Genomic DNA, 14,880 nt, shown 5'->3' on the forward strand with positions numbered 1-14,880 from the left:
TACCACAGCCAGTGAAGGAGACTTGAACAACTGCAGCCATGAGTGGAAAGATATGAATATGCATAAACTCTAAGTGGGTGATCGAATCATCACAGAGGGTCATGAGAATTTGCAGCAAAATAATGAGAAGAATTAATCATTGCAGATTCACAAGGCACTTAGGAAGTGAGTAGGTTTTTCAAACGTGCACTGGAGCTCAGAAATTGGCTTTCAGCCAACTCTGAATTGATTTGCATTCTTCAGAAATGGAAGTTTTCAATATAAAAAAAGAAATACATTGTATTTTGGCTTCTGATAAAACACCAATTACTGCAAGGGCATAATATGCCATAGTAATTGAAAACTACTTATAACTTTGGAACTTCATACAACTGTACTCTCTTATGCAATCTGCTTTGTTTTCATAAAATTTTTAAAAAATTCAATTCTCAAATATTAGTTCATCTTGACGGCTCACCCTTAAAATACTTTTTAAAAAATTCAGGCATTAAATCCAAATCATGTGCAAATGCAAAGAGGAGTATGGCATTATTTAGACATTTATTAAGAAGTGTACCAATGGCAAATAAAGGTCATGATACAGCAACTAAAATGTCATGATTGAAGTCCCATATATGTGGGAGGCTCCCATGCTCTTTTATGACTGTCTACACAGATAGTGGCTAAACTACATGTCATGGTAAGCGAATATGAAACAAATGCCAACAAGAGGTAGTGGTTTGTAGTTTGCACTTCCCAAACAAGTCACAAATAAAAACCAAGGTTTGTTCTTAGTTTTATAACCTAGATAAACGCTTGCAATTTCTCCATTTCATGTTATGTAAACGTATAACTGTTATGCTTATTCTTTCACTCCAACAAAACTCGTGGCGTCTGACAATTATCCATTATAATGGCGAAATAATGCCAATATCCTATGAAGGTGATCATAGGTCAGTGGTAGACTATGAATGTGCCATGCATTTATTAACTCCAACATCTGAATGCACAACAAGAAAGAAAAACGGGAGGCATCTAAAGAAACCGGTGTGGCTGTATAAGGAGCTTATAGAGGAACTGAGATGAGGAAAAGGGAATGTATAAGAAATGGAAGGGAAATCCCAAAAGAAGAGTATAAACGAGTAGCCAACAGTTGCAGGGAGAAAGTCGGGTGGGCCAAAGCTCAGAATGAGTTCCAGCTTGCAAGAGAGGTTACAAATAATACAAAAAGGATTCTTTGGCTAGTGTGTCCAGTTCTGGGTGCCACAATTTAAGAAGGATATTGACCAGCTGGAACATGTGCAGAGGACGGCAGCCAACATTATCAAGGGTTTGGAAACCAAGCCTTATAAGGAATGGTTGAGTGAGTTGGGTATGTTTAACCTAGGAAAAAGGAGACTGAGAGAAGATATGATAGCCCTCTTAATATCTAAAGGGCTGTCATACGGAAGAGAGAACCAGCTTGTTTTCTCCTGCTCTGGAAGGTAGGACCCAGTAAGAGCTGTTTTGACAGTGGAATGGACTCCCTCGGAAGGTTGTGGGCTCTCCTTCCTCATCGGAGGTTTTTAAGCAGAGGTTGGATGGCCACCTGTCATGGATGCTTTACTTGAGATTCCAGCAATGCCAGGGGTTGGACTAGGTGATCCTCGGGATCCCTTCCAAATCTACAATTCTATGATTCTATCTCTGGTTGAAAAGATAGCAGTTGGTAGGACTGAGAAAGCCTAATGACATTGTGTGATTTCAGGCCAAAGTCTCACATGTTTCTATCCTCTTTTTTGGTGTCAAGATTCAGCGGTATGCCAATCTGTCTTAGTTTAAATAAATCCATAACCGCATAATCTGACTGAAGATGCAAATTATGGAAATGTTATAGGTTTAACATGGGGACAAGACAAGACACATTTTTAAAGATAGACAATATGTTGGTTGCAGCTTGTCAACAAACTTGCAAAAAATTATTGGCATATTAGTATGCACAACAAGAACACCTATAAATAAATGGTTGATTTAATAAAACTCAAAATTTATGAACATGACTTTTGCTACAAAAAGAAAAATACTTTCTCTTTACAGAACATTAAAATAATCAGATTCTGACTTTTCTCTTCATGTAACATGCTGCCACCTGGTGGTTTTCAATATTAATTTATATTTACAATGGTCAATGATTTTCAATATTAAACTAGAAAATTTCTAATAGTATAGTTTTACTTTTTTTCTAATTCACTAAATATTATTATGCATCAGAGCTTAGGCTTCTCAGAATTTGAGGATGTGGGTGGAATCCAATGTTATGAAAACAAACTTTTGTTTGTGCAATGGGACTTCCCTTTCTTCTGCTTCCCCTTCATTGCCCCCCAAATCTGCTCTGGTGGATTGGGGGCCTGTCAGAGCACATTTTGAAGGCACGGAGGGGCTGCAGGTAAGAGAGGAAGAATATGTTCTGCTGTGTGAGCAGAAATCCATTCTGTTTATGCACAGTGTTTGACTAAACCCTATGCATTGCCACAAGCCATCAAAACCACAAACCCTTGGCATGTTCAAGCACTGTTATTAAAATATTTTAGAAATCTTCCCTGACACTAAAATTTAGTGGTTCTCAAACTGCGGGCCAGATTTTCTGGTGCGTGCATCCATGCAGCAGCCATTTTTTGTTGCAGCCAAAGCTACTATTACTAAGCATAATATTGAGGCCACAAATACAGAAGCTCCTTTCCCTTTTTCTAGTTGACAGTTTTTTAGGAGGAAGCCCAAAAACAATCTGTTATAGTCCTTTCAACAATGCCAACATTCAATCTGTGACTTGATGTACAGACGTTGAACACACAGCAGTGTACTACATATAAAATTCTGTATGCTTACTTTGGCTGCTGGTAGATGCATGTCTTGTGTCTGCAAGTTTTAAAAAACTGAGAAACACTTCTTAATTTTTGTATATTAGCTACCAGTTTAAAAGTGCCCTGAATTTGTGACAATTGTACTAGGGTTTCTTTGCACCAATTTGCACTAAACAATAAACCATACTACCTCACTAGTACATGGAGGAAACAAACCATGATAGTTCAAATTTGTTCTTCTCATAAATCAGTTTTCTTGAGCAAAACATAATGCCAAGCCAGAGAGTCTGGTTTGTTTCTCCCCAGTGGAAGAACTATTAACTATAATTTACCATGAAGTATGAACGGTGACTTTAAGGAAGAGCTAATGAATTAGCTTTCTGAGAACTATGGCTCTGAAGTTCATGGTAATTGAGAGGAAACCACATTTACGAACAAGGGAGAAATTACAACAACAGCATATTTTAGCAAGGTACTCTGAAGTGACAGATGATAAGTGGTACAGTGGAACCTCGGTTTTCAAAAATTTCGGCTGCCAAACTTTTCAAAAGCCAATTGCCAAAAAGCCAGAAGTGAATGCTTCCATTTTCGAACGTGCCTCAGAAGTCAAGCGGCTTCTAAGGCATGTTTTTACATTTTCCCCCATTGAATTTGCTGACAGCCCTTTGATCCTCAGTTTTCGAACGTTTTGGAAAACCAAGGTTCCACTGTAGTAGGAAAAAACAATAGAGAATGTTGAGGTAATCTAGACAAGATGAACAAGGTAGATAAGCACTTTAGTAAATAATAATGACAACAACAACAACAATTTTATTATTGGGCTAATCTCTATCAATAATTTTAGTTGCAGATAGGCTAAGTACTTCTAGTACAGCTAATTCTATGGAAAAGGAAAAGACTAAGGAAAAACTAGAGAGGATTCTGTGAAAACAGAAAGGAAGATGGCTGAAGGAAATAAAAATGATGACTTAAATTGTGAGCGGATGTGATCTGTGGTGGAAAGTACAGTGGACCCTCTGGATACGAATGTAATTCGTTCCAGGGGCCTGTACGTACCCCGAAAAGTCCGCAAGCAGAGGTGCCGCTTCTGCACATGGTGAAACCCAGAAGAATACACTTCGGGTTTGCAGTGTTCGCAACCTGAGTTACGTTACCCGAAGGTAATGTAACGCGAGGGTCCACTGCAATACAATAGTTTCAGAAAACAGAAAGGAAAGGAGCAAGAGACCCCAAAACTTGCAGGCCATAGAGTGAGAACTGAAAGGAGAGATGTGGGATGAAGGCAAATGGAGGGGGGAGAGTCATGAGTGCAGAATATAAAGTAAAAAATAGTGAAAACTGGAGTAGGAAGGAAGAAATCACACATGTGGCAGCAGGATCAGGCCAAAGACCCATCTAATTCAGCATCCAATCAAGCGCTTACGGGAAGCCTATGAGTAAGACTTGAGCGCAAGAGTGCTAACACAGTGATATGTAGAGGGGAAAGCAAGATAAAATTGCAAAAAACAAACAAACACCTAAGTAAAATGAACAAAATGCACCAGGAAAAAATCCTCACCTATCACATGATCCGAGCACATTACTAAGGGATGATCTAAATCTCATGTTCCTTGGCTAACATGAAAGACTTAATACATTGAAGTTGGAGAAAATGTAGAACTATAGAAGAAATATTAATTAAGAAGTTTATGCCTTCCCAAAAAAGTTTTGCACTAAAGCAGGACCAATCTCAGGAGCATAAACCACTTCCACCATTAAGGTCAGATTCAACTTTATTTGTGTCCCAGAGAATTTCCCATTACAGTCGTACCTTGGTTCATGAACACCTTGCAAGTTGAACGTTTTGGCTTCCGAACGCTGCAAACCCGGAAATGAGTGTTCCGGTTTGCAAATGTTTTTTGGAACCCAAATGACTGATGCAGCTTCTGCAGCTTCCGATTGGCTGCAGGAGCTTCCTGCAGCCAATCAGAAGCTGCGCCTTGGTTTCTGAATGTTTTAGAAGTCGAACGAACTTCCGGAACGGATTCTGTTCAACTCCCGAGGTACCACTGCACCTGTTATCCTCCTAAAATCACAGGGTAATGAATAAAATTGAAGTCTACCACTTGTTAGCAACATGAATTCTGGATGGGCACCCTGGTGGACAATCATATGACATTTTCAATTTCATATTTAAAGCTCAGAAGGTGTTAAACTGTATAACGAGACAAGAAAATGGAGTTGGATGCAGAATTTGGTGTGAACGTTTAGCAAGCATTTGGGGAAGGCAAAATGGGGCGATGGCTGAGTACAGTCATACCTCAGGTTACAGACGCTTCAGGCTGCGTTTTTTCGGGTTATGTACCCGCCAAAACCAGGAAGTACTGGAACGGGCTACTTCCGGGTTTCGGTAGTCGTGCATGTGCAGAAGCACTAAGTCGTGCATGTGCAGAAGCACTAAGTCACACTTTGCGCATGTGCAGAAGCACCGAATCGCAACCTGCATGTGCGCAGATGCACCGCTGCGGGTTGCAAACATGCATAGCGCACGGATCATGTTCGCAACCCAAGTGTCCACTGTGGTTTAACCCACAGAGTGGGTGGAGTTTACTTGGTGGAGTTTACTTCTGAGTAAAAGTTGGGGGCCGCTAGATAAAAAGAATATGTGGTTTTCTTATCTTCACCTTTTCTTACATTAAACAAGTTTTTTGTTAACAGCGAGGTCATTTCTTTCCCAGCTTTACCTGAGCATTTTCACATGAGCTTTGTTGATGCACAGTAATTCATTTATTTGCAGATTATTGCTGTTCACTGATAAAAGCAGAAGCATCTACCTCCTGCCTTCATCAGATTAGTTTATATACAAAAAACTTGTTTAATGTAAGAAAAGGTGAAGATAAGAAAACCACATATTCTTTTTATCTAGCGGACCCCAACTTTTACTCAGAAGTAAACTCCACCAAGTAAACTCCACCCACTCTGTGGGTTAAACCACAGAGCCCAGGGCTTGCCGATCAGAAGGTCGGCAGATCGAATCCCCGTGACGGGGTGAGCTCCCGTTGCTCGGTCCCTGCTCCTGCCAACCTAGCAGTTCGAAAGCACATCAAAGTGCAAGTAGATAAATAGGTACTGCTCTGGCGGGAAGGTAAATGGCATTTCCGTGCACTGCTCTGGTTTGCCAGAAAGCAGCTTAGTCATGCTGGCCACATGACCCAGAAGCTGTAAGCCAGCTCCCTTGGCCAGTAAAGCGAGATGAGCACCACAACCCCAGAGTCGTCCACGACTGAACCTAACCGTCAGGGGTCCTTTTACCTTTTACTCCTAGAGAGGAAGGTGCACTGGACTGCAATTATTAAAGCTATGTGGAACTGAGGAATAAGGTGGAGAGATGGGGGTCAATTAACTCAGCTTTCAAGTGACTGAGTTAAACTTTATATGTCCCAATTGAGGGACAAAAAGTTCAAGTCTGCCCCTCTGAAAGCCACTGGGCTAATCTTCTTGCCCAACATGGGGTTCCATGCCTCAAGGTTTCTGTAAAAAACTTACAGTCTGCCCTGGACTTGCAACAATTACATGGGTACGTTACTCAGTTTTAAGGGAGGGGAGGAATAAGCTTCAGAAAAATCTAATGTTTAAATACAATTATATTTGGGCATCTAAGTAAGGTAAAATTATGAAAATTGTGAATGTGACCAGTGAAAGCTGTTCACTGGCTAGAGTCTGGTTCTGCACATCCATTTGTAACTGACACTCCTGATTTAGTATCTTTCTTCTGAAAGTAACTTCCGGTGTGAGACATGACTGCCATCATTATCTCCAAGATTCCCTGCTCCTCACCCCCCAGCCTCATTTATTATTCAAGCACCAGCATTTCTTCTATGACCTCTGGGAAAGTGATCTAAAGGACCATCTCAAGTATATTTTAAAAGCATGTGTACTGAGAATGGAAAATAATTCTTTCCAATTTTCCAAATCACTTTTATTTTTCTTGATTAATTTGTCAATTATTTTTCTCCCCTGTCCAAACACCCTTTGATAATTATATTATTACATTCTAGCTGTGTGTCGATCACACATAAGTGGGAGGACACCTGTATTTTATATTCAATTAACAAAATATTATTTGGTGATGTGCATTCTTTTTCCAAAACCTAGAATGATGAAAATAACTAGCAGAAGAGAAGATGGAGAGAGACAAAACTTACTCCTTGGCATTTATTAATGACTCATACCAGATCAGGATCCTGGAGCTTTGATTGGATCCAGAGACATTATTTTGATCTCAAAGCTGTGTCTCTAACTGTCCACCTAAATCATACTCAGAGATTAATCATGTAATATAAAATAAATTACACCAAATTACCTCTTCTACGTTGGAAGCAGTTTTGGCAGACGTCTCCATAAAGATAAGCCCATGCTCTCGTGCAAATGCTTCACCTTCTTCCTTTTTCACTTCTCTTCTAGACTCTAGATCACTAAGAAAACAAGACATCAGTTGTTCCCTGTACAAGCACAAGCTAACTCACCTAGGCACATATCTTTACTTAAAATTAAGTCCATTTGTCTAGGTATACCACATACCTATATTTGATGAAGTCCAATATAGAACCTTAATCACCTTCTAAGTGACTAAAAATAAATTTATTCACTATTACCGTATTTTTCGCCCGATAGGACGCACTTTTTCCCCTCCAAAAATGAAGGGGAAATCTGGGTGCGTCCTATGAGGTGAATGCAGGCTTTCGCTGAAGCTTGGAGAGCAAGAGGGGTCGGTGCACACCGACCCCTCTCACTCTCCAGGCTTCAGGAAGACACCCGCAGCCTAGGCAGCCCTGCGGGAGGTCCCGCGGTGATGTCTAGGCTGCGGATAGCAGCCTGCTTCCCGGAGCGTCGGGTGCCCTGATAGCAGAGCGCCCGGCGCTTTGGGAACACATCCGCAGCCTAGGCAGCCCTGCGGGAGATCCCGCAGGGATGTCTAGGCTGCGGATAGCAGCCTGCTTCCCGGATCGTCGGGCGCCCTGAAAGCAGCGCGCCCGGCCTTCGGGAACACATCCGCAGCCTAGGCAGCCCTGCAAGAGGTCCCCGCAGGGCTTCCCACGCTGCGGATAGCAGCCTGCCGCCCGGCGGGCAGGGCGCCCTGAAGCAGAGCGCCCCGCGCGCCGGACAGACATCCACAGCGTGGGGAGCCCTGGTACACAAGCTCGGGGGACAGCAGGGAGACACAGCGCCGCCATCCCACTGTTCCTCGACCTGGTTCGGTTTCCTCAACCTGCTTTCCCCCCCAAAAAACTAGGTGCGTCCTATGGGACGGAGCGTCCTATGGGACGAAAAATACAGTACTTATTAAAAACCAATGGTGAGGAGAGAAAAATGGGAAGAGAAGACATGCAGTCACTCCAAAAGCATCACGACAAAGAACTATCAATGTTGATTTCTAACAAGAGAGGCATCTCCTCAAAAATACACTGACAGCATAATATGGAAAAATGACTCCCGGCAGCTTTTCAGACAGGATCCCAGCTGCCATTTTCATGAACCTCATTAGCCAGATTGTGGGAAACAGGACATTCCTGTCTACATTTCTCAGCTTATGCATCCTTATGCTACTTTGTGATATAGGTTTCTAACAGCAGCTTCTATCTAAGTTCATAACCAGAAAATATAAATTTTGAATGGATATTAATACAGTAACATTTCATTTACATACAAATGCCTGCTGGTCACTCTTACCCAGTCCTTCCTCCAAAATTTCCAAAATCTCTTTTTATAAGTTATATGGGACATGTATTATTAGCAGCCCAAGATCAGTTCGGAATAACTGCAAGTTCCTATGTGGCTACATTGATGTTTGTCAAAACCTCACCCCAGAGAGTTGGTCTTGGGGACCACTCTTTGTAGGTGGTGTTTAGAGCAAGCAGCCCCTCTCTTCTTGCAGGCCTTGACACTGTTGGAACCTAACACAAGATGCAATGTTTCTTCACTCAACACTTATTTAAGTTATGGAATTAGCCAATGTGAAGATATAGTGCTGGCCACTAGCCTAAATGGTTTTTCTCGGTTTAGAAATAGGGGGGGCAACCTCCCCTAAGAGGAATGGTTACAACAGACATGTTAATGATTATCTGTATTTTAAAACTATGACACACTTAGCTAGGAATAAGTTCCTTTGAATTCAGTGAGTAGGGTTGTGGGAGGGGAGTTGTTGGTTTTTATTCTTTTTCTTGTTTTTATTATGTATTTTGGGTTCTCATTTTGTATTTTTATGTTGTGAACTGCCCTGTGATCTTCGGATGAAGGGTGGTAGACGACTACTACTACTACTACTACTACTAATAATAATAATAATAATGGCAGCCTAATAACAGTTCTGAACAACAGGAAGTTCCAATGTAACTTCAGTGATGCATGTAAAAACCTCACCACACAGAGGTTGTGTACACAGATTGTGTAGAAGTGGAGTGAGTCTGCACATCGGATGTGGACTTCCAGGCCCCTCTATCAAGCTACACCTCTCACTGGTGCTACACCTGCACTACAGTGTAGAACAGAGTAAGTAATCCCTAGAGCCATTTTGGTACATAAATTGCATATCAATTAATAAATAATAGTACCTTTTAAAAAGTGGCCCTTCAGGCCTCTCTATCAGGCCTTGGTACTTGCCCCAGGCCACACTTCTCTCTGGCTATTTGCCTCGGGTGCTTGTGCCTTGTCACTGAACTGCGTGCAGAAACTCTGGCTTTTGCATGACTATGGTGTAGCCTACTGTACAAATATAAAAGTCAAACCAGTTGCTCTGCCTACATTTGCCCCACCCACTACTGGCATCTGGCTTATGCAAGGCCACCCATAAGGGAGTACAGGCCTTGGGCTTAAAAAGATTCCTCAGTCTTGGTATAGCAAGCCACCTAGCAGACCTAGTAAGCTATTTTTTTTGGGGGGGGGGGGACTACGCTGCTTGCAAAATGCAAGAAATACAACTATGATCACCACCAATGAAATTTTATCTTCATTTTAGATAAAGTTTTCTTCTCCTTGAACTTGGGAAATCTGCTTTCTCCAATACATTGTTGCCAACATAAGAGTTATTGGTAGCATAATGACAATCTTTAAATCATTCGGTCCAAACTATGTTTGAACTACTAGTGCTAGACAGAATCTGAAAAAGCTCAGCATGTTAATAATACAGCATTGATTGAACAACTAAATGTTGTACTTCTGTGAGTACAACACATTTTTTCCAGACAACAAAGATTATCTGTTCATCAATGATGATAATACTATGAAGTAGGACATTTAAAAAACATCCAGAGGATTATATTAAGAATTGCGGTAAAGCCGATCAAAGATATTCAACAAGCCTCCAACTGGACTTAAGAGTTCCACTGTGGTAATCTTGAGATCAACTGCAAAGGAGTCTAGATTGAAAAAGAACTAGCACATTGTAGGACAGCTCAGACATGAAGCTAGCTAAATGTTAAAGGGACTATAAACATTTCAGTCTTTTAATCCAAGAATAGCTAATGTGATGCCCTATAGATGTTGTGGATTACAACTTCCACCATCCTGAGCATAGGCCATGCTGGCTGAGGCTGATGTATACCAAAACATCTAGAAACACTGTGTTGGGTACCCCTGTTTTAATTGGCATTCAAATCTAGAATTGGATATATTACTAAAAAAAATAAATTAAAAAATGTCAGTGGGGGGGGGTATTTGGCAATTTGGCAACTCAGCTAACTCAAACCAGGATCATCAAATGTTAAAATTTTTTTTTAAAAAAAATAAAAGTCATGTACTCAATATGCTACTTGTTATGGAGCAGGTTTTTAATTAACTGTTAATCCACACCATTTCAAAAGGCTTTTAAATATATATATATACCTTTTATTTCCAATGAGCATAATGACCATGTTAGAATTGGAATGCTGACGGGCATCTTCTAACCATGTTGTCAAATGGTTGAAAGTGTCCCTCCTAAAATGAGACCAAAACGCAAGTGAGGAACAACGCACAAACAAAACAAAAGTTTAAAAATATATATAAACAGAAAATTTAATGACTTCACCAGTTGCTAACCTAGGACTTATACACTGGACAACTGATGTGCAGTGGAAGTCACTTTAGTTCCCTTCTGCTTCCACCACTAGTTGAAAACCAGTTTTAGACACTGAAATCTGTTAATGATTAAAAAAAACATACAGAAAAAAGCTAGTTACAAAAGTCTAAAGGATTCTGAAAGATTCTCACCTTGTAATGTCATACACTAGTAAGGCCCCTGCTGCCCCTCTGTAGTATGACCTTGTGATAGAACGGAAGGACTCCTGCCCAGCCTGTAGAAATACAAGATTCATAGTTCATTTTGTCTCCTGTGTTTCCTTGTGAAGAAAGTAAGAGTCTTGCATACTTACACTAAGAAGTTTATTGTGTAAGGGATTGGGGGAAAGGACAAAACCTCACTAATTCTGGAAAAGAGGAGCCACAAATTAAAAAGTCTACAGCACAGAACCATTGGGGAGGGGACTCAAGAACAAGACCTCTAAACCTTTTTTGGCAATCCCTGACAACCCAATTTACTGAATGGCTTCACAATACATGAATCATTATTAGAGTACAGAATGGACTCCTAGCAACTAAGCTCTGAAGACAAATTTGAAAGGAAGCAAATAACCCAGTGCTTCACATTTGAATTCAATAACTCCCTCCCTGGGGCAGCTGTTGACACTAGAATAAATAAAGCCCATTGTAAATAAATGATGAATGACATCTTTACGCCCACCATCTGCTGGTGTAAAGGTTGTAGGAAGGCCAAGGATGCAGATTTTATCCGTTATATCATAAACTGCAGCCAGCTTTCAACAGTCTTCAGATGGAATTCTTTCCACTAGCATTTTATTATAAAAAACAGATAATGGTTTTGAATTTGATTTTATATAATTCTATTGTACATTTAATCAATTTCCTGTGCTTCTGACAGAGTGCTTGTCAAAAGCATGCAAGAAGGTGCCTTGATTGCCACAAATGAAGAACATCAGATATCATATAAAAATGATTTTTAACAAGAATTCTAACAGAACACCCTAAGTTTAAAATTTTATGTTAGATTTTCAAAAGGGATTGGTCATAGAGCTACACTGATATCATCCTATAGCCCTCCTTTCTTCTTCAAAACATATGTATGGGTCATATATTTAACCTTTTTTAAAAAGCCTTGGTCACTATGAACTGGACATAGTAATCCCAAACACTGAATAGCTATATTCTATCACTAAATTATTTAGTTATTAACAGCCATAGAAAAGAAAAGTTCACCCTGCCACAGATGTTAGGCAAAAGCTAATGCTTGCAATACTTGTAAGATTTCACCTCCCACTTTTTCTCCAGGAACTACAATGTTTACCCATTAACACTAAGGTGATTAGTACTTATAGTACAGTGGTGCCTCGCAAGACGAAATTAATCCGTTCTGCGAGTCTCTTCGTCTTGCGGGTTTTTTTGTCTTGCGAAGCACGGCTCTTAGCGGCTTAGCAGCAATCAGCAGCTATTAACGGCTTAGCGGCTTTAAGAAAAAGGAAACAAACTCGCAAGAACTCACAAGATGTTTCGTCTTGCGAAGCAAGCCCATAGGGAAACTCGTCTTGCGGAACGACTCAAAAAACGGAAACCTCTTTCGTCTAGCGAGTTTTTCGTCTTGCGAGGCATTCGTCTTGCGGGGCACCACTGTACATATATTCAACTAAGTTGTTACACTAGTGGAAGTCAGAAGGACCTCCTCCTCCTTCTACCTCCTCCCCAAACTAGGAGAACTCCAAGAACAGCACATGGGAGAGAAGGGGGGAAGATTTTACGACCAGTGCAAGCATTTTTGCTTGCCAGACAAAACAATTGCCTTCACATGGTGTTGCATTCCACCCATAGTCTTTTGTGATGGCAAAAAAGGAAATGAAACTTATCTCACATAAAGATAACCATGTCTTTAAATTTGCCAGCATAAATGAAAAATATTTATAAACTGTTAACAGCATCTATGAAGAATTTGTGTTTAAAAAATTAAAGATAAGTATTAAAAACTATTCACTATGTAGCAGATGTAGCATAATTCCATACAATGTTTAGGGAGTTTATTTCTAGAGTATTCAAGACTTTGAAAGCACCAAGAGTTTCACCAGATCTTCACCAAGTATGACCTAGCAGCTGACCACATCCAGGCAGTCAGCAAAAATCTGAGATTTATGGAGCCCCTGTATAAATGCCTATATGCATGCCGAATATACAGAGGTAAAACTGCCAACCTATATAACTTTTGAAGTAGCATCTCATTCAAGATCAATGGATGACCTGAGTGGGATTCTTTAAGATCATGTTTGCCTTAGATACCTGGGACAGGCATATACACAAAAGAAGCAGGTGTATACACATACACACTATTTCTCTCTCTTAAGCCTCCTCTGGTGACCATCAGTTCCATGTTGGGGGCGGGAAGGCAAGCCCAAGGGCTTAGTTACAAAACTATTTCATTCTCTTGACATAGATAAAATGACATGACAGGAAGATGGCTATGTTTCTCTCAAACGTTTATTTATCTATTTTAAGAGGATTCTTGTTTCATATGGAGAAAACTTTCAATCATGTAAGCTCCCTCTGCAATTGTAGTGATAAAGTCAAGAATCAGGTTCATTGTGCCCTATCCTACTTGCAAGAACTATGCCCTAGTATAGCATTGTAAGAGAGACTGCATGATCCGAACCCAGAAGTCCCTTTTAGGCAGCAAAGGTAATTCCCAGAAGCCAGTGGCTGGACCAGTTAAGAACACACATTACTGAAGGAACATGAGGGCTATGAGTAGCTTCAGACCATCCCAAATATGTAAGAAGACTGTTTTACTTATGCTTTTGGTGTAAAGTCCAAAGCACTGAGTTTCCCATCTTCCCTGCTGAGGTGGATGAGGGAATGAAGGAATGCACACATTTCAGAAACAGCAGGTAAGCAGCTTAGAGGTAGTTCTGGATACATCCTTGCCGTTAGAGCCCCAAGTGACCTTTGCGGGTAGCAGCGCTTCTTACCAGTTTCATCTGGTATGCCTGGTACAGAGGTGTTTGAATCAGGAAAGCCTGGCCACTGCAATCCATGAGAATGGGTAACCTCGGGACTGGACTACGGCAATGTGCTTTATGTTTGACTGCTCACTACCCTGGTCTAAAAGTTCCAGCTTGTGCAGAATTGTGTTGCCAGATTGCTGACGGGAGCAGATGACTCATAGCACATGACACCTCTGCTATAACATCAGCACTGGCTGCCCATATACTACGGGGCTGAGAGATGTGCAGGCTTGGGAAAAATGGAGAGGAGGAACCCAGAAAAGCTGGGAGGAAAGCCCTAAATGACTTGGATTCAGAATACCTCAAGGATCGCTTGAGTCCTTATATCCCACTTCAACCATCCTGAGGAGCACTGTTAGTTGTCCTGCATACTTCACTACTGGCTTCTAACAGAAGTTGGGCATTTGGCGTTGCCAGTTCTATGCTGTGGAATACCCTTCCAGCACAGATTCTGCAGGCAACCTCACTACTACTTTTTAGGAATCTCTTGAAGATCTTTTTATGCCAACAGATTTATTTATTTATTTATTTTTATGACATTTTGTATTTTATGTTCTATAGTATATGTATACATTGTTGTACACTTCTGTGATATTTTATGTACGTGGGTGGTATAACTATTTTTATAAATAAATTTAGACTACAGCTAAGAGCAGAAGGTTAGGATGTCTGCTAACTGGATCCCTGAACAAGAACACTCCTGCAGGGTGGCGATGCACCTAAACATTTTGGTACATGTTCCACTTGTATAGTTCCTATGAAACCAATACACACTAAACTTTTGCCTTTATATTTCTTTATTATAAAGGCACAATACTCTCAATAAATGAGCACATTCCAGCTTAAGAAACATCTCATAATATTACTAAGATACCACAGTGTAGCAAGAATTCAAAATTTGGTACTTCAAAAAACTGATGAGTGAACGACCCTGTTTTACAGTTGAATAAATGAGGCAATACAATTAAATGACATTTAGGCTGCAT

General features: G+C 40.6%; 1 protein-coding gene across 1 annotated transcript in view; it reads right to left on the reverse strand.

Moving 5' to 3' along the window:
- RAB2A (RAB2A, member RAS oncogene family) overlaps nt 1-14,880 on the reverse strand; it is a 35,074-nt gene that overhangs the window by 5,925 nt on the left and 14,269 nt on the right. The window contains exons 4-6 of the mRNA XM_083518078.1: nt 11,046-11,128; nt 10,680-10,772; nt 7,162-7,273 (exon numbers count right to left, since the gene is read on the reverse strand). Coding sequence (XP_083374204.1) covers nt 7,162-7,273; nt 10,680-10,772; nt 11,046-11,128 — 288 coding nt within the window. The remainder of the gene's footprint in view (nt 1-7,161; nt 7,274-10,679; nt 10,773-11,045; nt 11,129-14,880) is intronic.

Source organism: Podarcis liolepis (genome assembly GCF_965112155.1).
Source record: "Podarcis liolepis genome assembly, chromosome: 8".
Classification (NCBI taxonomy): domain Eukaryota; kingdom Metazoa; phylum Chordata; class Lepidosauria; order Squamata; family Lacertidae; genus Podarcis; species Podarcis liolepis.